General features: G+C 40.7%; 1 protein-coding gene across 18 annotated transcripts in view; it reads right to left on the reverse strand.

Annotated features, from left to right (window-relative positions):
* LOC105490279 (paraspeckle component 1) overlaps positions 1-26151 on the reverse strand; it is a 109895-nt gene that overhangs the window by 52746 nt on the left and 30998 nt on the right. For all 18 annotated transcript variants that reach the window (XR_011614999.1, XR_011614998.1, XR_011614997.1 and 15 more), the window contains exons 5-6: positions 18130-18214; positions 6813-6918 (exon numbers count right to left, since the gene is read on the reverse strand). Coding sequence is in view for 6 of the 18 variants with exons in the window: in XM_071081576.1 (XP_070937677.1) it covers positions 6813-6918; positions 18130-18214 (191 nt within the window). In the remaining 12 variants the exon portion in view is untranslated. The remainder of the gene's footprint in view (positions 1-6812; positions 6919-18129; positions 18215-26151) is intronic.

Consider the following 26151-nt stretch of genomic DNA (forward strand, 5'->3'; position numbering starts at 1 on the left):
ACAAAAGTCTAAGTCAAGTTACAACTATGTACCATGCCAAATATTGAGAAAATTCCTTGGCTTGTAATAAATTATTTTAATGAATATGTAAAAACATCAACAACCGAAACTAGTCACAACTAGAACATTACATATGAGACCATTGCAATGTCTGTTATTATCCATTTTGATTTTCACCAACATGTCCAAACCACTGGGACTAGGCCATCATTATACCAGAAATAAGCCTACCAGCCCAGCAGGTCACACTTAAATCTGACATCAAATCCTTCAGCAAACAATTCTTTAGTTATTTCCGTAAGTTAATGAAGAGGCCATCAAAATCCCTTGTAAAATGTGTCTTTTGTTTGAATGCTTCAGGAGTTTAGACTTCAATAAACAAATCTTCTTAAGCAACATAAATAACTCATTAGAGCTTTAAAAACTGTAGAAAAAGAGGGACGGCCATGTGGAAACCACAAAACTGTAACTTCTGCTCTGGAATCTTCACAAACCATTTCAGAAAATAAAATTGTACCTATTCATCAGTAAATAACAATGGGATCACTCTTCTCTGACAGCATACATTAATGGAATTTTTTTTTTTAACTGGATAGTTTCTGTTTTTCAGTTTTACACATGACACATCAAGGGAAAGTTAGGTTCCGATTAAATCAAGAGATGATAGATAAACAAACAACAAAAATCCCATGCAGGAGGCAAGAAGAGGCTGACTGGTTAAAGAAACAGGCCAAATTCAACAATACTGATCAAGAGGGGTTAACATTTGAAAGAAGAGTGCTTTATACCTCTACTGACTAGAACTAAAGGGATTTTGGCTGGGTGTGGTGGCTCACACCTTTAATCCCAACACTCTGGGAGGCTGAGGCGGTCAGGTCACGAGGTCAGGAGTTCGAGACCAGCCCGACCAACATGGTGAAACCCCGTCTCTACTAAAAATATAAAACTTTGCCGGGCATGGGCCTGGTGTGGTGGCTCACGCATGTAATCCCAGCACTTTGGGAGGCCAAGCGGGCAAATCACCTGAGGTCAAGAGATCGAGACCATTCTGGCCAACATGGTGAAACCTCATCTCTAGGAAATATACAAAAATTACCCGGGTGTGGCAGCACGCGCCTGTAGTCCCAGCTATTTGGGAGGCTGAGGCAGGAGTATCACTTGAATCCCGGAGGCAGGGGTTGGACTGGGCCGAGATCGTGTCACTGCACTCCAGCCTAGCGAGACTCAGTCTTAAAAATAAAAAGTAAGGCCAGGCACGGTGGCTCACATCTGTAATCCCAGCACTTTGAGAGGCCGAGGTGGGTGGATCACCTGAGGTCAGGAGTTCGAGACCAGCCTGACCAACATGGAGAAACCCCGACTCTACTAAAAATACAAAATTAGCTGGGCGTGGTGGCACATGCCTATAATCCCAGCTACTAGCGAGGCTGAGGCAGGAGAATTGCTTGAACCTGAGAGGCGGAGGTTGCGGTGAGCCGAGATCGTGCCATTGCACTCCAGCCTGGGCAACAAGAGTGAAACTCCGCCTCAAAAAAATAAATAAATAAATAATAAAAAATAAAAAATTAGCCAGTCGTGGTGGCGCACGCCTCTAATCCCAGATACCTGGGAGGCTGAGGCAGGAGAAACACTTGACCCTGGGAGGCAGAGGTTGCAAGTGAGCCGAGATCGCACCACTGAAGTCCAGCCTGGGAGACAGAGCAAGACTCCGTCTCAAAAAGGAAAAAAAAGATTTTAAAATCCCAGGTATCAGCTGCAAGGCTGTGACTCTTTACCATTTCTTCCCATAACTTTTGCTCTGGTTTATAACCATGACTACCAATGAACCTTCTGAATATTAATTTGGATTCCTCAGGAATCCTTGGATCTGGAATATGAGGTGCTGTGCTTAGTGAGCCTTCTAAAAACACTGGAAAAGAATATATAAATGAATAGATTTGCATTATTCTTCACAAGTTCTATGAGTTTGGTTAACATGAGCCACTTTTTATAGATTCCCTTCAACTCTCAGACTGGCTCTAAATCAGAGGTCAGCAAACATTTCAGGCAAAGGGCCAGATGTAAATATTTTTTAGGCTTGGCAGGCCATGTAGTCTCAATACAGTCTCATATAGTTGTGTCACAACTACTCACATCAGTTTTTGTAGGGCAAAGAAGTCATAAACAAAACAAACAAAAACAAGTATTACAAAAATAGGCAGCATGTGAACTGAGCCTGGTCTATTCTAGGCTGTCAACTCCTGGTCTGGATGAGACAATTAAAAGTATTACAACTATGCACGAAAAATTAATGCATAGTTTGAGATAATATGTCCTGCACATACAGTCCGAAAGCCCAAATCAAGGTTGCCACACCCAAATTCTGCAGGGAACTACTCACGTAGAATGTCATATTGTTTAAACCGTGTTCTAAAGACGGATATATAACCATATGCAGTGGTAGGCAACTATTGTCTCACTATTCAGGAGGCTGAGACAGGAGGATAGCTCAAGGACGTCAAGACCAGCCTGGGTAACATAGGGAGACACAATCAAAAGAGAAAAAAACAAAGAAAGATGGGCACAGCAGCATGCCTACTCTCCCAGCTACTTGGGAGGCTGAGGCAGGAAGATTCACTTAAGCCTAGGAGTTTGAGGCTGTAGTGTGCTATAATCACGCTTGTCAATAGCCACTGCACTCCAGCCTGGGCAACACAGCAAGATACCATCAATAAATAAACAAATTTCGTCCTATATAAATCTTACGCCATGTTGAACTACATCAAGCATGCCTTCCACTAACACTCCCAGGACCCACAAAAAATTCAACTATTTTCATTTCAATACGTCTCATTTCAATACAAGGCCAGTAGTTTTGAATCTCTGCTAACAGAAAGAAATAAGCAAGGTGTAGAGTTTTCTTTAACATGTAGATCTCCTGGTACCAACCTAGACATACTGAATCAAAATACTTGGTGGACTGAATCTCAGGCATTTTTCCTTAAGTTCCACAAATATACTGCAAGGTTGAAAACTACTGGAATTAGCAAAAAAAGGTGATCAAAGATCAATGTATTACAATCTACCTGGATCAAAAAACAAATCAATTATTAGTAGTATGATCTAGGAACCCACATTTTTAAAAAGCTCCTTGAGTGTTTATTATGGACATTGCAAAAACACTGTTCTGCTGGGCACAGTGGCGTATGCTTGTTGTATCAGCCACTCAGGAAGATGAGGAAGGAGGACTGCTTGAGCCAAGCCTGGGCAACATATCAAGACCCCATCTCTAAAAGAAAAAAGAAAACATTTTTTGCCTGTCCTTGGACGAAGCACTATACTGTTAGCCTCTGCCAACATTCTCTTAATCCTTCTGGCCTCACAGTCCCTCGGGTGCTACGATGGAATGCCTCTGACAAGCAAAGAAATACAACTGAGTCCAACTGTTGCCTTAGCATATAACATACCTTTATTTTCAAGTTTATTATGTGTGTTGAATAAACTGTGTTGAAATACTTAGGGCTATTCCCAACTAGTCAAATGGGACTAATAAGCTTTAATAGCAAGTCAGGTATATATTTAGTTGAATGTAGGAAAACTGAAAAGGGTATGAGGAATTACTCTTTTCTTTATTGAAGACGCAAGCATTAATATGTACCATACAAAAAAAAGAAACTTCTCAGCCAGGCGTGGTGGCTGATGCCTGTAATCCCAGCACTTTGGGAGGCCAAGGCAGGCGGACCACCTGAGGTCAGGAGTTCAAGACTAGCCTGGTCAACATGGTGAAAACCCATCTCTATCAAAAATACAAAAATTAGCTGGGCAAGGTGGCAGGCACCTGTAATCCCAGCTACTCGGGAGGCTGAAGCAGGAGAGTCGCTTGAACCCAGGAGGCAGGGGTTGCAGTGAGCTGAGATCATCCCATTGCACTCCAGCCTGAACAATAAGAGCGAAACTCTGTCTCAACAAATAAATTAAAAAAAAAAAAAAGAAAGAAAGAAACTTCTCAGGTTTTAAAACCAAGTAACATAAAATTTAAACATCACCCCAATATTCCTAACTCAAATATTTCATAACTACATGATACAACAACTAAAGCTAAAATAAGATGGACATTTGGATATTTTCATGACATTAACATTTTCCCAAGAAGCAATGTTTACTCCAAGAAACTGCATCAACAAAATGCTAGAACTAAAATCTGTCATTTACTCCAATGCAAATTTTTCCCATAAATAAAGACTGGTAAGTACTGAAGTGTTTAAACTACTTAATCTACAGGTGATGGAGTAACCTAATATGAAAACAATCACAAGACAATTATAAAAACCAATCTTATAAAATTTTCATTGCTTCCAGAATAATCGCTTTTAATGTGTCCAAAAATTGTGATAAGTAGAAAATTTCCACTTAGTAAATACTGCCTGGAAAAAAAAATCAAATACACTCTATATTATGGTAAAGACAAACCTAAATGCAATTAAGACATATTATAAAAATGTATTAATTCTTAAGGCAGTTGAATGCTATCCTAAATGAGTAAAAAATGTCGTTTAATTTATAGTTTCAACAGCAATTATCAAAAAGTTTGTCTTCTAAGGAAAAATAAAGAAATAAAAACGACAACTGATATTGATGAAGTACTGGCTTATATGCTTGAAATTCTTAAAAATATATTCCCATGTGTCATAAAATTATGGTCAAGTGGAAGGCTGACAAAGAAAAAGATGACCAGATATGACAAGTGTTTTCCCTCATTCTTTGTTACATGAAATTATTATTTCAAACATGAAATATGTAAATCAGTATTTATTTTATACTTGAAAGTCCTGTAAATCTTAGTTGTGTTGGACTATTTCTATTAGGAAGACAAGAAGAGAGAGGTGGCATCTTAAAATTAACGAAGAAAATCAACTTTACTCATTACTTGGACAAGTTGAACACTTACCATTTGATTCCTCCCTTTAAACTGAACAGTGAAATAAGAGAAAGCACATAAGAGGGCCTAATTTCAAAGCTTAAAAAAAAAAAAAAAAAAAAAAAAAAAAACACACACACACACACAGCATTAAAATTGTTTAACAATTTCCTCCAAAGACAGTTTTCAAAGTAAATGAAGAACAACTGACAGAATGGCCTCAATGCATTCTACAATGTTTTCCTATTAATATATTACCATTAACACAAAACATTTGAGATAGGTAGAGCTTTCACTCATATTGCTTTTAGTACCTGATTAACTTTATAGTAATAAGAAGCATTGTGAAGCTTGGAACCAATTAAAACTGACACCAAAATAATGAAAAACTTGTGCAGATTCGTATCATTTCTAATCACAAAAAAACTAACAGAACACTAGTCAGTGTTATCCAATTATCATACCTCATTTACATACTATTTGAAACATGGATACTCCAAAAAGTTAAGAGCATAGTGACTTTGAGGTCTATCTACCATAAATACTAATTTTAAAACGAAAAAATTAATAAATAAAGATTCCAGCCCAGGTTTCCACAGATATTATAAAAAGGTCAGAAAGCAAATATTTTAAGTTACTGTGGGTCACAAGTCATTTCTAATCTTCTTTCTTTTGCAATAACCCTTTAAAAACATAAACACCATCAATATCTCTGTGGTGGAGTAATAAAAACCAGGCCGTGGTCCCAGGCTATAGCTTGCCAACTTACACTCTAGGCAAATTAATTTTATCATGATGCTTCAAGTATGCGATATACACTTTAAGAAGCTACTAGAAAAGAAGGTATATTGTCACCTAATGCTTTTCTGTGAGCATAATCTTATGAAACAACAGATGATCTATTATAGAAATGTCAGCCAGGCGTAGCGGTTTACACCTGTAATCCCAGCACTTTTGGAGGCTGAGGTGGGTAGATCACTTGAGGTCAAGAGTTCGAGACCAGCCTGGCCAACAGAGCGAAACCCCATCTCTACTAAAAATACAAAAATTAGCCAGGTGTGGTGGCACACACCTGTAATCCCAGCTACTTGGGAGACTGAGGCAGGAGAACTACTTGAACCTGGGAGGCAGAGGTTGCAGTGAGCTGATATTGCACCACTGCACTCCAGCCTGGTTGACAGAGCAAGGTTCCAGCTCAAAAAAAAAAAGGTAACTAAAAAATTAAAGACAGAAAGAGAAAACCTAGACTAAAAGAGGCTGGATATATCAGCCAATTCAAAGAAATCAAATGTTTAAAAAAAAAAATAATTTAAGACCTGTGCAAATCTGGGCTTTAATTAGTTAAAATGAAAGAACTGACCATTTTTAAAACATGATAAAGGTTTTTTTAAAAAGTCTTCATCTTTTAGACATACTGAAAATAATAAAATTATATGAAGTCAGGTATTTCAAATAAAATAAATTGGGAAATAAAGTGGTTATACTTAAAGATGTAAAAGATCGGCCATAAGTTTATAAGTGTTATGGCTGATGATGAGTATACACTAGAATCCTTTTGTACATGTCTGAAATCTTCCAAAATAAAGATGTTTCAATATTACTATATGGTGAAAATCAGTCAAGTGGAAATGATGTATATATCAAGATTTCTAATTTAATAGCATATGTTTTTTAAAGATCAACTAAAATAATAGGAAAAAATACGACATCCACTTCATAAAACATAAACATTACCTTCAGAAACTGATTTTACTTTACCACCCATGAGAGGTTAAGAAAATCACTAATTTATCAAACATCATAAATTTAGAAAGATGAGAAAAGACCACTGTATAAACCAAAATCTAAAGAATTCTAAATATACATCATAAACCTGAAAATGTAAAATCATTTTAGTAACTAGTAGTTTACTTACATTTTCCATGTAGTTTGGCTTAAAGCCCTCTTGCTGTCGCCTCAGTTCCTCCTGCTCTCTGTGTCGGATCATTTCTTCCTCACGCCGCCGATGCTCCTCCTCATGTCTGAAAATGTTTTAAATAAAAATATCAGCATCATGACATGCGAGCTGTCATTGGACATTTTATTGCATGTAAAATAAAATCATTTATGCAGTCACATTATGCCACACCTGTAATCACGACTGGTCACAGCATCCTAAATTTACCTTCCTTCTATGTCGCTCCAAGCCTTTAATAAATCAAATAAGCCAAAGACATAAAGTAACTTAGCTAAGGTAAACCAGAAAAACAAAGTAAATTCATAACTAGGATAGTTAATTGTGTATATTCAAGAAATTGAGGCCGGGCGCGGTGGCTCAAGCCTGTAATCCCAGCACTTTGGGAGGCCGAGGCGGGCGGATCACAAGGTCAGGAGATCGAGACCACAGTGAAACCCCGTCTCTACTAAAAATACAAAAAATTAGCCGGGCGCGGTGGCGGGCGCCTGTAGTCCTAGCTACTCAGGAGGCTGAGGCAGGAGAATGGCGTGAACCCAGGAGGCGGAGCTTGCAGTGAGCCGAGATCGCGCCACTGCACTCCAGCCTGGGCAACAGCGTGAGACTCCGTCTCAAAAAAAAAAAAAAAAAAAGAAATTGAGAGTCAAAAAAAAAGCTGAAACATGTACTCTCTTACTATAAAAAGGAAAAAATCTCAGCCAGCCATGGTGGCTCACACCTGTAATCCCGGCACTTTGAGAGGTTGGGGCGAGTAGATCACCTGAGGTCGGGAATTCAAAACCTGCCTGGCCAACATGGTGAAACCCCATCTCTATGAAAAATACAAAACTTAGCCAGGTGTGTTATAATCCCAGCTACCCAAGAGGCTGAGGCACCAGAATAGGTTAAACTCAGGAGGCAGAGGTTGCAGTGAGCGGAGATTGCCCCACTGCACTCCAGACTGGGCAACAGTGAGACCCTGTCTCAAAAAAAAAAAAAAGGGAAAAAGTGAGATCTACTGATCTATCACTGACATTGCACAGTTCTTAAAGGCACTCAGAACATATCCAGAGATAAGCCACCTCAAAAAACCTCAATGCCTAGACAAAAGTCCTATTTCCAAAAGGAAGCCTTACCAACTCCTCTCTCCCCATTTTCATCAACCCACTAAAAGAAATCCCCTGAAGCAGGTGTCAGCCCATAATCTGTTTTTAGAAATGAAGTGTTATAGCATAAACATTTACATTACTGTCTATAGTTACTTTGGGGCTAAAGCAGTGAGTAGCTGAGACAGAGGCAATGTAACCTACAAAGCCTGAAATAGTTAATATATAGTTTCAGAAGTTTGCTGATCCCTGCACTACAGGTGTCTTCAAAGGAGAATCACTATCTACATATAGCAGGATTACGATTAAATCAGTAATGAAGTTATAAATGATTAAGAGGAAAAACCTATATAGTAATACTGAAGTAACAGACTCACATTATATTGGCATTTAAACCAATGCAAATTCAAATATACACAGGTAGAGTTTCCCTAATCCAAAAATCTGAAAGCATTTCTGAATTTTCTAAATATGAAATGCTCCAAAATCTGGATTTTTGGCGTTTTTCTGAGACAGGGTCTTATTCTGTCACCCATGCTGGAGTGTAGTGTCCCAATCTCAGCTCGGCTCACTGCAGCCTTGACCTCCCAGGCTCAAGCAATCCTCCAACTTTAGCTTCCCAAGTAGCTGGGACTACAGGCACGCGCCACTATGCCCAGATAATTTTTTGTACTTTTCTAGAGACAGGGTCTTGCCATGTTGCCCAGACTGGTCTTAAACTCCTGGGCTCAAGTGGTCTGCCTGCCTCAACCTCCCAAAGTGCTGGGATTACAGGCGTGAACCCCCACGCCCCGGCTGGAACTTCTTTATAGCCAATATGATGTTTAAAAAAATGCTCACTGGAGCATTTCAGATTTAGGATGCTCACCTGGTAAACACAATGCAAATACTGAAAATGTGAAAAAATCCAAAATACTTCTTCTGGTGTTAAACATTTCCCATAATGGATGCTCAACATGTATGCCCACCCACCAATAAAACTGTAACAGTAATTTAAATGGTGAAGGCTGTATAAAGCTGATACCCCTTTATTAGGTCTCGTTTTCCAGTACGTTTCTCTTATAACATACTTTTCCTACATTTAGAATTGCCACTTCTCAAATTTCAAAATACCTTGTTCTTGTTTGTTGCACAACACTCCTGCTAAATCTGAGTCCACTAATTAAAAGATATGGTGATGGCCGAGCGTGGTGGCTCACGCCTGTAATCCCAGCACTTTAGGAGGCCGAGGTAGGCGGATCACGAGGTCAGGAGATCGAGACCATCCTGGCTAACACGGTGAAACCCCGTCTGTACCGAAAATACAAAAAAATTAGCCGGGCGTGGTAGTGGGCGCCTGTAGTCCCAGCTACTCCAGAGGCTGAGGCAGGAGAATGGCGTGAGCCCGGGAGGCGGAGCTTGCAGTGAGCCGAGTTCACGCCACTGAACTCCAGCCTGGGCGACAGAGCGAGACTCCGTATAAAAAAAGAAGAAGAAAAAAAAAAGATACGGTGATTTCTTCTGCCAGACAAAAAAAGTCAGAACTTCACGTCAGGCCACATGAACAAAAATGTTCCTAAGGGATTTCAAGCAAAATCTGGACTATTTTAAGATTGTTGTCTTGCCTCTAAAATATAACTCTTAGTATAATCCTTAAAAATAATCTTTAAGTAAATTGGTGAATCCTTTTCCTGGATATTAACACATTTCATACATTTTACTGTGAAGAAAATACTTCACATTCATGGGTATGTGTGGGGATGGGAAGATCCAGTAAGGCCAAATGTGCTGAAATTCAGTTTTACTCATTTTAAAAAGGGTCAATATACTCATACTAATGCTACTTACAAAAAGGGTCACTATACTAATAATATACTAATACTACTTATATGCTTAGTGGGATCTGGGGCAGCATCCCACAATCATCCACATTAATATTTCTGCAGTAAGATAAAACATTCACACTCTGGAGATAATAAAGGTTTTACATAACAGGAGTTCAGATCAACCTTTGCCAACAAATGGATTCACATCAGACTGCCACTTGAATGAATAAGGATACATAGAAAAATGTTTGGTCCGGTGCGGTGGCTCACACCCGTAATCCCAGCACTTTGGGAGGCTGAGGCAGGCGGATCACCTGAGGTCAGGAGTTCAAGACTAGCCTGGCAACATGGTGAAACCCTGTCTCTACTTAAAAATACAAAAATTTGCTGGGCACGGCAGCGCATGCCTGTAATCCCAGCTACTCAGGAGGCTGAGGTAGGAGAATCACCAGAACCTGGGAGGCGGAGGTTCCAGTGAGCTGAGATCATGCCACTGCACTCCAGCCTGGGTGACAGAGCAAGGCTCCGTTTCAAAAAAAAAAAAAAAGTATGTGTGTGTATATATATATATATATGACAGGCATGGTGGCACCGGTTTGTAGTCCCTGCTACTAGGGAGGCTAGGGTGGGAAGATCACTTGAGGTCCAGAAGTTGAGACTGTGGGAGCCGTGATCACACCACTGCACTCCATTCTGGGTGACAGAGTGAGATTCTGTCTAAAAAATAAGAATCATTTTTATAATCATAGAAGAGGGTATGAAAAAGATTATACCACATTGGAAATGATTGGAGGAACAGGAGCATTGACCTTGTGATTATACCACACAGATGATCTATAATCTAAATTTAATGACAGCAGATGGAAGCAATCCTGTTGTCCATATATGTTTGCTTTCAATTATTTCTACTCCACAAATGCTTTAATGACCACCTTTATAATTATATGAATTACCTCTTCAGGTCAAGGATTACTTCCTAGGTTATATTCACAAATGGAACTACTAAGGAGAGAAGAACTAATAATTACGACAAATTTTAACATCCTTCAAGTTACATTTAATTGAAAACTAAAAAAAATTTCAATTTTAAAATTTGTTTTATTTTGAGGTCCATTAATTATTTACAGGTCTCAAATATTTTTGCAGGATTCTGAAAGATTCCTACTGGATAAAACCTCCTTGCTGTTATTATTTGGCACTATGGCTCCACATCCAACACAGAGCCTAAGACATAAGAAGGGCTTTATAATAATTTGCTATATGACTTAAGAAAGGAAGTGGGGGCCAGGCGCGCTGGCTCACGCCTGTAATCCCAGCACTTTGGGAGGCCAAGGCAGGCGGATCACCTGAGGTGAGGAGTTCGAGACGAGCCTGGCAAACATGGTGAAACTCTGTCTCTACTAAAAATACAAAAATTAGCCTGGTGTGGTGGCAGGCACCTATAATCCCAGCTACTTGGGAGGCTAAGTCAGGAGAATCTCTTGAACCTGGGAGGCCGAGGTTACAATGAGCCAAGATTGTGCCACTGCACTCCAGCCTGGGCAACAGAGCAAGATTCCTTCTCAAAAAAAAAAAAAATAATAATAATAATAATAATAATAATACAAAAATTAGCCGGGCGTGGTAGTGTGCGCCTGTAATTCCAGCTACTCAGGAGGCTGAGGAAGGAGAATCGCTTGAACCTGGGAAGCGGAGGCTGCCGTGAGCTGAGATCGCACCACTGCACTCCAGCCTGAGCCACAGAGCGAGACTCCACCTCGAAAAAAAAAAAAAGAAAAGGAAGGAAGGAAGTGGGGCCAGATGCAGTGGCTCACGCTTGTAATCCCAGCACTTTGGGAGGACAAGGCGGGCTGATCATCATAGGTCAAGGGTTTGAGACTACCTTGGCCAACATGGTAAAACCACGTCTCTACTAAAAATACAAAAATTAGCCAGGCATGGTGGTGGGCGCCTGTAATCCCAGCTACTCGGGAGGCTGAGGCAGGAGAATCACTTGAACCCAAGAGACAGAGGTTGCAGTGAGCCGAGATCGCGCCAATGCACTCCAGCCTAGGCGACAAGAACGGAACTCCTGTCTCAAAAAAACAAAAAAAAAGGAAGTGGGTAGGTGAGTAAATGGGTGGAGAGAGAAGGAATGAAGGAATAAGTGAATGAACAAAACAAAGGAATAACTACTAAGTGGTCAAGTCACAGGCTGAACCAGTTCATGTAAGTCCTTCATCCTGGTCTTCCTTCAGTACCTGCCACAACCTCTGAAGAATTAAGTTACCTATAAAAAACTAAATAATTTATTTATAGCATTGAAAGTAAAACCAGAAACTTGTGAACTCCAAATAAATTTCTCTCAAAATGTACTGTCTTAGGCCAATTTTTCTATCTTCCAACTAAGGTAAAACACAAAGGCAGAGCTCAGATTATTTGGCTTCTTAACAAATAAAGCTATCTTGCTTGGTAGCAGCCTCAGCCAGATAAATCTCTCCAGTTTGTGACAATTTTCTTGATTTGCTCCATCTTGCAAATATATATGAGTTCCTAGACATAATCTTTTTTTCTTTGCTTTATACATACTGCAAAACTACTCAAAAAATTTTTTTTTATTTTTGAGACGGAGTCTTCTCTGTCACCCAGGCTGGAGTGCAGTGGCGCGATCTCAGCTCACTGCAAGCTCTGCCTCCCAGGTTCATGCCATTCTCCTGCCTCAGCCTCCCGAGCAGCTGGGACTACAGGTGCTGCCACCACGTCCAGCTAATTTTTTGTATTTTTAGTAGAGACGGGGTTTCACTGTGTTAGCCAGGATGGTCTCAATCTCCTGACCTTGTGATCCGCCCGTCTCGGCCTCCCATAGTGCTGGGATTACAGGCATGAGCCACTGTACCCGGCCAAAAACTACTCAATTTTAAGGCAAGTTGTTCACACTTCTTAAATGAAGATTCTTATAGCTAATTTCAAAAGAGACTCCCCAGCCACCAGGCAAAACTAAGACTGTAACAGATTTATCACTGCCTGTATTTACTAGAATTTAGCCAAACATAAAGGTTACTCATCAAATGATCACCTCATATTATTTTCAGTTAATTGAATTTTAAATTGAATCTGATGCCCTTGTATACTGAGATAACATAACAAAAAAAACTCATGCAATAAAAAATTACCACATCTGCAACAAGCATTCCATATCTCGGCCTATGATTAAATCAGCAACCTATCCTCTATGTGCCTCACGAGCTTCCCTAATATTAACCCCTTGTATAACCACAATAAAATATTATGAAAACCAGGAATGAATATTGGCACAATATCATAATTAACTACAGACATTATTAAAATTTCACCACTTTCCCCACTATTCTTTTTTTTTTTTTTTTTAAAGAAACAGGGCCTTACCATGTTTTTTCTTTGTTTGTGTTTATTTGTTTTACGAGACAGGGTCTTGCTGTGTTTCCCAGGCTGGAGTATAGTGGCTATTCACACGCACTACCCCACTACTAATCAGCACGGGAGTTTTTACCTACTCCATTTCTGACCTGGGCCGGTTCACCCCTCCTGAGGTAACCTGGAAGTCCCCTGCTCCCAGAAGGTCACCAAATTGGTGCCAAACGTAATGCAGACATCCAATCGACACAGTGCATTGCAGCTCAGAACTCCTGGGTTCAAGCAATCCGCCCACCTCAGCCTCCTAGGGAGCTGGGACTACAGGCCCACTAACACCTTTCTTCTGTTCCAAGAACTTATCCAGAATCCCACATTGCATTTAGTTGTTATTTCTCCTTAGTCTCCACCAGTCTGTAACAGTTCAGTCTTTCTATCTTTCATGAACCTGACACTATTAAAGAGAACTGATGATTATTTTGTAGAATGTCCTTAAATTTGGGTTTGTCTGATATTTTCTCATGACTGGAATGATTATACATATCTGGCAAGAATATCACAGAAATAATGTTATATCCCCTTCAGTGAATCGTATCAAGGGGCTCCTGATGTCAACTGTCTTATTACAGGTGATACGAAATTTAGTGTTAGGTTATGGTGGTGTCTACTGGGTTTCTCCACTTTAATATTTTTTCCATTTGTACGTAATACAAATTTGAGGCTATGCAAAAACGCTGTTTCTCAAGTTTCCGCCCACCAACTTTGGCGTCCATCAAAAAAGTTTGTCTGTAACAATTATTATTAAAGATCAAGGCACCAGCTATGTTCATTGTTACCGAAGCTTCTAGGGCCTCTCGGTAGAAAAAGTCACAAAACACAGCACAAGGGGCAGGCATGGTGGCACATGCCTGTAGTATCAGTGCTGAGGCGGGAAGGATCACTTGAGGCCAGGAGTTTGATACCAGCCTAAGCAACACAGCATAATCCCATCTCTACAAAAAAATAAAAATTAAAAAATTAGCTGGGTGTGGTGGCGCACACCTAAAGTCCCAGCTACTTGGGAGGCTGAAGCAGAATTGTTTGAGGTCAGGAGTTTGAGGTTACAGTCAGCTATGACTGAGACACTGCACTTCAGCCTGAGTGACAGGACAAGACCTTGTCTCTTAAATAATTTTTTTTAATTAAAAATAAAATACAGTATATGTATACATATTAACCCATACATAAACACACGTCTACATTTCTGCATGTATTTGTCAATATTAAACACCACAGAGTTTATATGTCTGATTCAAATCACACTCACACAAGATTTTAACGTTAGCCGTTCATCTTTCTCTAATAATGAGAAACCTGAGTCTCATTATCCACAATATACAGCCATACCTTGGTATGTGCAGGGGATTGGTTCCAGAACCACTCCCAGATACCAGAATCCACTGATGCTTAAGTCCCTGACATACGGTGTAGTATTCACATATAACCTATGCATATCCTCCTACACACTTAAAAGCATCTCTACTTATAATACCTAATACAATGTAAAGACTATGTAAACTTTACACTGCAGCGCTATACTGTACTGTTTACAGAGAATAACAAGTAAAAAAAGTCCTCCTACACACTGAAAAGCATCTCTAGATTACTTATAATACACAATACAATGTAAAGGCTATGTAAATAGTTGTTATACTGCACTGTTTAGAGAATGGTAAGTTAGCTGGGCGCAGTGGCTCACGCCTGTAATCCCAGCACTTTGGGAGGCTGAGGCGGGAGGACCATGAGGTCAGGAGTTCAAGATCATCCTGGCTAAAATGGTGAAACCCCATCTCTACTAAAAATACAAAAAATTAGCCGGGCGTGGTGGCAGGCACCTATAGTCCCAGCTACTTGGGAGGCTGAGGCAGAAGAAAGGTGTGAACCGGGGAGCTGGAGCTTGCAGTGAGCCGAGATTGCGCCACTGCACTCCAGCCTGGGCGACAGAGCAAGACTCCATCTCAAAAAAAAAAAAAACAGAGAGAGAATGACAACTTAAAAAAGTCTGTTCATGTTAGTATATACACAATTTTTTCCCCAGATATTATCAATCCACAGTTGGCTGAATCCATAGATGTAGAACCCACAGATACAAAAGGCTGTGTGTACTAATCTGTTCATGTAAAAAGTATACACACGAAGAAGTTTCACAACTACTAGCCCATACGCCTAACTAGCTTACAGAATTTATGTATGGTTCTTATCATTAGTATTATGATATCCAGTCAAGATACTATTTTCCAGTTATTTAGGTTCCTTGTTTTCTTCCCTATCCCCTTTCCATGTAATGATGTTATTCATTTGTAAGACAATTAGGTTAATTTGTTGTATTTTTGTATCCTATTTTGGAATCCACCCCTCATATTCTGTTTGGTTTTAATGATTTATTTTTTGCTTACATGAGGGGTAGGTATAATTTCTTTTTTTTTTTTTTTTTTTTTTTTTTGAGACGGAGTCTCGCTGTGTCTCCCAGGCTGGAGTGCAGTGGCGTGATCTCGGCTCACTGCAAACTCCGCCTCCCGGGTTCACACCATTCTCCCGCCTCAGCCTCCCAAGTAGCTGGGACTACAGGCGCCCGCCACCACGCCCGGCTAGTTTTTTGTATTTTTAGTAGAGACGGGGTTTCAACATGTTAGCCAGGATAGTCTCGATCTCCTGACCTCGTGATCCACCCGCCTCGGCCTCCCAAAGTGCTGGGATTACAGGCTTGAGCCACCGCGCCCGGCCGGGGTAGGTATAATTTCAAAAAGCTTAGCTGTCATCTCTAAGTTTTAAGAGGAAAAAGCTGGATTCAGGTGAGACTTTATGTTAGGGGAGAGGAAGTTTCCTCGTCTTTGTTAAAAGTAGAAAAGATCTGGCAAGGAGTGGCGGCTCATGCTTGTAATCCCAGCACTTTGGGAGGCTGAGGCAGGTATATCACCCGAGGTCAGGAGTTCAAGACCAGCCTGGCCAATATGGTGAAGCCCTGTCTCTACTAAAATACAAAATTAGGTGGGCATGGTGGCGCAAGCCTGTAATCTCAGCCAGGAGGCTGAGGCAGGAGAATCACTTGAACCTGGGAGGCAGAGGTTACAGTGAGCCAAGATTACGCCATTGCATTCCAGCCTGGGCAACAAGAACGAAACTCCATCTCCAAAAACAAAACAAAACAAAACAAGAAAAACGGTAGAAGAGATTTGAACATGTCTGTATAAAAAGGAGAAAAGAAGTTTTTAAAAAGATTCCTGAGGAAGGCACATTCATGATGTTGAGAGTTGTAAAAAAAAAAAAAAAAAAAAAAATAGTGGTTCTCAAGCTTTCAGATATATCTGAATACTGGAGGATTCCGGGTGGCTGGGCCTCACCACTATTGTTCCTCATTCAGCAGTTCTGCAGGGAGGCTTGAGACTACATTCCAACAGTTCCCTAGGTGAAATGTTAATGCTGTCTGTCCAGGGAAGATAATTTAAGAATGAATTGGGTAGAGTGAAAGAAATCATATAGAAATATTTATAAATTGATAAACTCAGGTACAAAGCTTGAAAAAATACATCAAAATATACAGAACATCACCTATCTGCTGACCAGAGAAACTTTAAATTTGTTCATGGTTTTTCACTTTTTTCTTTACTTTTACTTCCCCATGAACACCTTATTTTCTTTTTTTTTGAAACGGAGTCTCGCTCTGTCACCCAGGCTGGAGTGCCATGGCATGATCTCGGCTCACTGCAAGCTCCACCTCCCGGGTTCATGCCATTCTCCTGCCTCAGCCTCCCGAGTAGCTGGGACTACAGGCGCCCACCACAATGTCCGGCTAATTTTTTGTATTTTTAGTAGAGACGGGGTTTCACTGTGTTAGCCAGGATGGTCTCAACTTCCTGACCTCGTGATCCGCCCGTCTTGGCCTCCCAAAGTGCTGGGATTACAGGCGTGAGCCACCGCGCCCAGCTGAACACCTTATTTTCTTACCACAAGCAGTTTATATTTTTAAAACAAACACTATTTTCAAAAACAGATTTCTACATTTGCTTTAACTATCATAGCTTTGTTCACAGTATTTCCTAACTAGTATGATTTTTGAACCTTTGAAGAGTAATGTTTATACCATTATATTTTGCAATTAAATACCACAGGCACAAGGTGAGCTATCAATGTGGGTTTATACGTCTTGAATTAACCACTCTCCCAAACATCCTTACTTAAACCTAAAAGATTTCAAGCTAACCATCACGATTGTCTATTTTGTACTGAGATTTTAAATTCCCATAACCCTTTTTAACACAGAGTCAACTTCCGGAAATCTTTTTTTTTTTTTTTTTTTTTTTTTGAGATGGAGTCTCGCTCTGTAGCCCAGGCTGGAGTGCAATGGCAAGATCTCAGAACACCGCAACCTCCGCCTCCCGGGTTCATGCGATTCTCCTGCCTCAACCTCCCAAGTAGCTGGGATTATAGGCGCGTGCCACCACAGCCAGCTAATTTTTTAGTTTTAGTAGAGACAGGGTTTCACCATGTTGGCCAGGCTGGTCTCGAACTCCTGACTTCATGTGATCTGCCCAACTCAGCCTCCCAAAGTGCTGGAATTACAAGCATAAGCTACTGCCCCTAGCCTCAGAAATCTTGTTTAAACATTATCAGAAGCACAAAGTTACATAAAGATATTCATAGTAGAGTTATACACATAACAAAATAAGAGCAATGCAAATACATCCATCTCTGGAAAAATCGATATTCACGGCATATTCTTACAAGAAATTACATATAATAATACCTAAAACCCTTGTTTAACTTCAAAGTGTTGCATTCAAAGTGCCCTTAGCCAGCTAAAAAACACAAACAATAGCAAATAATTATGCTGCATTGCAAAGTAACTCACTGTATGTGGTTAAAATGGACAATTTTTCTATTTTTCCCATGATACTCAACTTATACAACTTGTAACAGGTGGTGGGGAGTTTTTATTAGTAAGACATACAATTCATGTTTCTTACAATGATCTTCTTTTACCTTAGTTGTATTTGCTTCCGTTTTTGCAACTCTTGGTTTCTGAGTTCTTCCAAGCGTCTGAGTTCTTCTTGACGCCTCATTAGATCTATAAAATAATGACTGCACATTAATATTTTTAGTTTCCCTTTCCATATTTTTATACAAATAAGCATAGAAGTTCTCTACCACTGGCAATATATTGGTATATTACTCATTTTATAATAAATTATAAGCTGGGTAATTAATCAAATAAATATCCTTTCTGAGCACGTTTCTTCATGTATATAAAAGAGTATTTAAGTTCATTCTTGGCCAGGTGCAGTGGCCCACGCTATAATCCCAGTACTTTGGGAGGCCAAGGCAGGTGGATTACTCGAGGCCAGGAGTTCGAGACCAGCCTGGCCAACAAAGCAAAACCCCAACTCTACCAAAACTATAAAAATTAGCTGGGCATGGTGGCACGCACCTGTAGTCCCAGCTACTCAGAAGGCTGAGGCAGGAGAATCACTTGAACCCGGGAGGTAGAGGATGTAATGAGTCGAGATTGTGCCACTGCACTCCAGCCTGAATGACAGGGGAAGACTCCATCTCAAAAACAAGTTTATTCTTGTTGGGGGAAAAAAGCTTAATAAACTCATCTTGGCTGGGCGCAGTGGCTCACACCTTTTAATCCCAACACTTTGGGAAGCCCAGGTGGGCAACAGAGTAAGATGACTCCACCTCAAAAAAAAAAAAAAAAACAAACAAATAAAAATTCATCTTTGGCCGGGCACGGCGATTCAAGCCTGTAATCCCAGCACTTTGGGAGGCCGAGACGGGCAGATCACAAGGTTAGGAGATCAAGACCATCCTGGCTAACACGGTGAAACCCTGTCTCTACTAAAAAATACGAAAAAACTAGCCAGGCGAGGTGGCGGGCGCCTGTAGTCCCAGCTACTTGAGAGGCTGAGGCAGGAGAATGGCGTAAACCCGGGAGGCGGAGCTTGCAGTGAGCCGAGATCCGGCCACTACACTATAGCCTGGGCAACAGAGCCAGACTCCGTCTCAAAAAAAAAAAAAAAAAAAATCATCTTTATGTCAATAAATTAAAATAGGTAGGCTGGCTTGAGCCTGTAATTTCAGCACTTTGGAAGGCCGAGGCAGGCGGATCACTTCGGCCAAGGAGTTCGAGACCAGCCTGAGTAACACGGTGAAACTCTGTCTACAAAAAATACAAAAATTAGGGCCAAGTGTGGTGCCTCACGACTGTAATCTCAACATTTTGGGAGGCCAAGGCAGGCGGATCACCTGAGGTTGGGAGTTCGAGACCAGCCTGGCCAACATGGCAAAACCCCATCTCTACTAAAAATACAAAAATTAGCTGGGTATGGAGGTGCACGCCTGTAAGTCCAGCTACGTAGGAAGTTGAGACACAAGAATCACTTGAATATGGGAGGCGGAGGTTGCAGTGAGCCAAGATTGCGCCACTGCACTCCAGCCTGGGTTGCATAGTAGAACTGTCTCTAAAATAAAATAAAATAACAAATTGTAATTGTTTTCAGCAGTAAATGCAAAGCCCAAACACATGCCTTCACAGACACCAGCAGAGAGCACTTAAGAACCAGACCAGAAAAACATGAATCATGACATAAAACCCAAGGAACCTCCCTCGCAACACAATTAGCATGAAATTCCTCCCTCACTAAACCAATGTCTTATGAAGAGGAGGAGTGAGGAAAGAATTCTTCAAAGAAGAAAGCAAAGATAAATGCTGATATAAACAAGACTTTTCAACAACAAAAAAGCATTTCCAACATCACCAATCCCTGCCTTATCAAGAATAGGGGGGTTCCAGAGTAAGATAATGAGAAGTACATTTGTATTGCACATCTGAGAAGCAGTGTATAAACTTTCCACGTTAAAAATCTCCAAAGCTAAAAATCTTTGCCTGTCATTTTGTACAAAATTATGTATGTATCCATGCATATATTTTAAAATAATAAAATGTTAAAATACTCTGGATGGCACAATTACTGGCTGCTTTTATTTTCCTTTTCTCTTTATATCTGAAATGTCTAAAGTGAACAAATTACCTCAATTGAATGTTTCTTAACAAATCCCTATACTCAAGAGTTGACACATAATACTACAGCTAAAGTTAATCTAAGGTACCAATAACCCAAACTTCATAACAACAGCAAGACACGCATCATAACCATAACAAGGTAAATACTGTTATCCCCATTTTACAGATTAAAAACAGACATTTATAAATTACGAAAAAAAAAAAAAAAAAAAAAGGATTCAGATAGATTACAAAGTTGCCCCAGCTATTACATGATTCGACTGGGATGCCAGGCCAAACCTCTCCTTATTCCAAAGCTCTTTCAAACAAGTCTGCCAAACCTAGTTGATCAGACTCAATTGGAAAACTTAAAAACATGCATTTGGGGATGTTGCTAAGAAAAGTCTGTTTTGGTATATGAGACAGGGCCCAGGTAGTTCTCATAATAGGCCCATAGAGAAAACACTTAATTTTTATCTTAAAAAATGTTAAACATGACTGCAATTATTTCGAATCTTTATAACGTAAGTTCTTAACTTTAAATGCTCATTAGAATTACTTAAATATCTGACGGGGTGCAGTGGCTCACACCTGTAATTCCAGCACTTTGGAAGGCTGAGGCAGGCGGATCACCTGAGGTCGGGAGTTCGAGGCCAGCCTGACCAACATGGAGAAATCCCGTCTCTACTAAAAACACAAAAATTAGCTGCGCGTGGTGGCGCACGCCTGTAATCAGAGCTACTCAGGAGGCTTAGGTGGGAGAGTCGCTTGAACCCGGAAGATGGAGGTTATAGTGAGCCAAGATCGTGCCATTGCACTCCAGCCTGGGCAATAAGAGCGAAACAACTCCATCTCAAAAAAAAAAATTACTTAAATATCTTTTTTTTTCTCTCTCTCAGAGACAGGGTCTCACTCTGGCACCCAGGCTGGAGTAGAGTGGCATGATGGTAGCTCACTACAGCCTCAAACTCCTGGGCTCAAGCCATCTTCCCACCTCAGTCTCCCAAATAGCCAGGACTGACAGGCTATGCAATTTAACAAAGCTGCTTTTAACCTCTCAGACCTTATTACCTTAACCGTTAACACTGGTATAGTTAGCTCAAAGGCTCCAACAATCAAATTCTCAAATAAGCACAATCACCTAATACTTAAAAGAACTATAAACTTAAAACTAGCATTTTATGCTTACTAAATTATATATTTTTTAAAGCTCCTAATACCCAAAGTTCCTAAAATTTCACTAAAGCTTATACATCTGTACATTGCCATGATCATATCTTTCTAGTGGAAAAAACTGTAAAAAGTACATAACTAGAGATATCTTTTTTTTTTTTTTCTGAGACGGAGTCTCGCTTTGTTGCCCGGGCTGAAGTGCAATGGCGAGGTCTCGGCTCACTGCAACCTCTGCCTACCGGGTTCATGCAATTCTCCTGCCTCAGCCTCCCGAGTAGCTGGTACTACAGGCGTCCGCCACGGCACCCAGCTAATTTTTGTATTTTTAGTAGAGACGGGGTTTCACCATCTTGGCCAGGCTGGTCTTAAACTCGTAACCTTGTGATCCACCCGCCTCGGCCTCCCAAAGTGGGATTACAGGCGTGAGTCACAGTGCCTGGCCCAACTAGAGAAGTCTTTATCTTTTGATCCAGGGAATTACACTCAGGAATTTTTCTTAATAAAATAAAACAAAGCCATCCACAGACATGAAGGCATCATCTACAGTATTACTTATTACTTACTAAACCCAATAACACTTTGAAATGCTTTCCTGGCTGGGCATGGTGGCTTACCAAAGTGGGAGGCTGCCTCGGCCTCTAAAAGTAATGCCAGCACTTTGGGAGGCCGAGGTGGGTAGATCACTTGAGGTCAGGAGTTTGAGACTAGCCTGGCCAACATGGAAAACACTGTCTCCACTAAAACTACAAAAATAAGCCGGGCATGGTGGCACACGCCTGTAGTCCCAGCTACTCAAGGAGGCTGAGGCAGAAGAGTCGCTTGAACCTAGGAGGCACAGGTTGCAGTGAGCAGAGATTGCACCAACGCAATCCAGCCTGGTTGACAGAGCAAAACTGTCTCAAATTAATTAATTAATTAATTAATATGCTGTCCTAACAAATTTAATGATAAAATTACATGAAATTATATACTATAATTTCAACGTATCATAAACACAGGTACAGAACAAAGAAATATAAACAAACTAAAATTTTGTTTTTGTTTTTTTTTTTTTTTTTTTTTTGAGACGGAGTCTCGCTGTGTCGCCCAGGCTGGAGTGCAGTGGCGCGATCTCGGCTCACTGCAAGCTCCGCCTCCCGGGTTCATGCCATTCTCCTGCCTCAGCCTCCCGAGTAGCTGGGACTACAGGCGCCCACAACCGCGCCCGGCTAATTTTTTGTATTTTTAGTAGAGACGGGGTTTCACCGTGGTCTCGATCTCCTGACCTTGTGATCCGCCCGCCTCGGCCTCCCAAAGTGCTGGGATTACAGGCGTGAGCCACCGCGCCCGGCCCACAAACTAAAATTTTGATTTGCTAGACTGTGAGAATGTTTTCTCAATTTAAAATTGCACAAGTCATGAAAACTGAATGTATAACTTCTGCTCTAACAATTCTATTTTCTAAAAATACCAGTCTCCTCTTTTTTTCTTTCAGTTTTTATTTTACCTCTGATCTGTCTGGATTTATGACACTGAATTAATTTTTTGTTTTTTTTGAGACAGAGTCTCTCTCTGTCACCCTGGCTGGAGTGCAGTGGCGTGATCTTGGCTCACTGCAAGCTCCACCTCCTGGGTTTAAGCAAGTCTCCTGCCTCAGCCTCCAGAGTAGCTCAGACTGCAGGCGCGTGCCACCAGGCCCAGCTAATTTTTTGTATTTTTAATACAGATGGGGTTTCACCGTGTTAGCCGGGATGGTCTCGATCTCCTGACTGCATTAATATTCTTTAATCATAAACCTCATGTGTATTTAAATCTTAATATCTCAAGTAGGTTCAGGCATGACTGTTCTATTCTTCGCTTATCTAAAGTTTATTCTCTCTTGATTTCTTTAAGAAGGGCTCACATAAACATATTTGCTTTATTTTGTTTGTTTTGTTTTTATGGGTTTTTTTTGAGACGGAGTCTCATTCTGTCGCCAGGATGGATGCAGTGGTGCAATCTCTGCTCACTGCAACCTCTGATTCCCTGGTTCAAGTGATTATCCCGCCTCAGCTACCCAAGTAGCTCACACCTGTAATCCTAGCACTTTGGGAGGCTCAGGCGGGTGGATCATGAGGTCAGGAGTTCAAGATCAGCCTGACCAACATGGTGAAACACCGCCTCTACTACTAATACAAAAATTGGCTGAGTGTGGTGGAACATGGCTGTAATCCCAGTTACTCAAGAGGTTGAGGCAGGAGAATCACTTGAAACACGGAGACAGAGGTTGCAGTAAGCAGACATTGCGCCACTGCACTCCAGCCTGGGCAACAGAGTGAGACTCTGTCTCTAAGCCTGGGCAACAGAGCGAGACTCTGTCTCTAAATAAATAAATAAACAAACAAACAAATAAATAAAGTTAAAAAAAAAAAAAAGTAATGGAGCCAGGCGCAGTGGCTCATGCCTATAATCTTGACACTTTGGGAGGGTGAGACAGGCGGATCACTTGAGGCCAAGAGTTTGAGACCAGCCTGGCCAACATGGTGAACCCCGCCTCTACTAAAAATACAAAAATTAGCCGGGTATGGTGGCTCATGCCTGAGGGAGGAGAATCATTTGAACCTGGGAGCCGGAGGTTGTAGTGAGCTTAGACTGTGCCACTGAACACCAGCCTGGGAAACAGAGTGAAACTCCATCTCAAAGAAAAAAATTTTTTAATGTAATGGGAGTTGAATCTAGAAAGGACTAAATAATTATCAGTAAAGTATAAATGGTACAACTATTATTATAAGGTACCGATGTGTTCAATAAGAATCAACATTTATAGCTCGGTGTGGTGGCTCACGCCTGTAATCCCAACACTTTGGGAGGCTGAGGAGGGTGGATCACTTGAGGTCGGGAGTTCGAGACCAGCCTGATCAACATGGAGAAACCCTGTCTCTACTAAAAATACAAAATTAGTCAGGCATGTGCCAACATGCCTATAATCCCAGCTACTCAGGAGGCTAAGGCAGGAGAATCACTTGAACTTGGGAGGTGGAGGATGCAGTGAGCTGAGATCACGCCACTGCACTCCAGCCTGGGCAACAAGAGTGAAACACCATCTCAAAAAAAAACAAAAAACAAAAAACAAAAAACCAACATTTGCAAAAATTTTCTGATACATGCGTATATATTCTTTGCAGCACTGCTTTTAAAAACAAACTGAAAAGAGAAATTGTTACCAAAAGAGGATGAACCAAACTATACCCATATAAAAGAATATCATACGGCCATTAAAAATATAAGGCAGGTATTTACATATATATTCATGTAGAAAGTAAAAAAGGTACAGAAAAGGTAAACAGTTTTTTCTTTTTTTTTTGAGACAAGGTCTCATTCTATCACCCAGGCTGGAGTACGGTGGCATAATTATAGCTCACTACAGCCTCAAGCTCCCAGGCTCAAGTGATTCTCCCACCTAAGCCTTCCCAGGTAGCTGTAACTACAGACACATGCCACCAGGCCCGGCTAATTTTTGTACTTTTGGTAGAGATGGGGTCTCACTATGTTGCTGAGGTTAGTCTTGAACTGCTGGACTCAAGCAATCCTCCCACCTCAGCTTCCCAAAGTGCTAGAATTACAGGCATGAGACACTGCGCCCAGCCAGTTTGTTTTGTTGTTATGATTTTTGGGTTTTTTGCTTACAAATACACAGAAACATCTAATGACATATACAGAATTTTTTCATTAAAGGACACAAAAGAGACTTAAATACAGAAGAGTGATTCCTACAAAAAAGCAGAAGGTAGTGAACAAGGGGACAGTTTTTTGTATTGTGTGAGATTTCTCCTTCCATGATATGTCATGATACATGTTTCGGCAGAACCACACAACTTAAGATTAATTACAGTCTCTCGTCAACCTGAATGCATCCTTAGAAATGCTGGATGAAATATAAAATTGTAGGCCGGGTACTGTGCCTCACGCCTGTAATCCCAGCACTGTGGGAGGCTGAGGTGGGTAGATCACTTGAGGTCGGGAGTTCGAAACCAGCTTGACCAACATGGTGAAACCCCATCTCTACTAAAAATACAAAATTAGCCGGGCGTGGTGGCGTGCACCTGTAATCCTAGCTACTTGGGAGGCTGAGGAAGGAGAATCGCTTAAACCCAGAAGGCAAGAGGTAGGTTACAGTGAGCTGAGGTTGCACCACTGCACTCCAGCTTGGGCAACAGAGCAAGAGTCTGTCTCAAAAAAAGGAAAAAAAAAAAAAGAAATACAAAATTGTAGAACAAATGGGAGGAAGTTGTAACTTTTTAAATTTTAAACAAACTAAAACTGAAATTTACCAACTGCAGACTTTTGATGAAATAAGTACAAGTACTTCGGCACAAGTGAACCCAGACGCAGGGAGTAGGATGCAACAGGCAATGTGATTTTCTAATATTATAAACTAAGATATTGTTAACAGGGGCTTTAAATGAACACACAATAAACAACAAAACTTAAACTCATGGGAAATAACTGCAAAATTACTCTACTTCAAACATCAAAATACCTTCAGGCAAAGTTTTCTAAGAGCTCAAGAAAACACTGAAGTCTAAGGAAATGTTCTTTGCCATCAATATATCCTCCGTGCCTCAGACGTGTCTCCCGTAACTGACATTAAAGATGTGCTAAATTAGTGAATGTTATACCACTGTTTGTCTGTAGCATCAACACAAATCTTTAGTATAGATGCTTCCATATCTAATCAACATTATTTCCCAACTAGGGCACGACTGTAGATAGGTGGGAAACAGAATGGGAGAGAAGTGCCTAGCAGGCTGAGAGAAAACAATTCACATTGAACAGAACGGCTAGGGCAATCACAGAGCCCAGGAAAT

Source organism: Macaca nemestrina, chromosome 16, assembly GCF_043159975.1.
Source record: "Macaca nemestrina isolate mMacNem1 chromosome 16, mMacNem.hap1, whole genome shotgun sequence".
Taxonomy (NCBI): domain Eukaryota; kingdom Metazoa; phylum Chordata; class Mammalia; order Primates; family Cercopithecidae; genus Macaca; species Macaca nemestrina.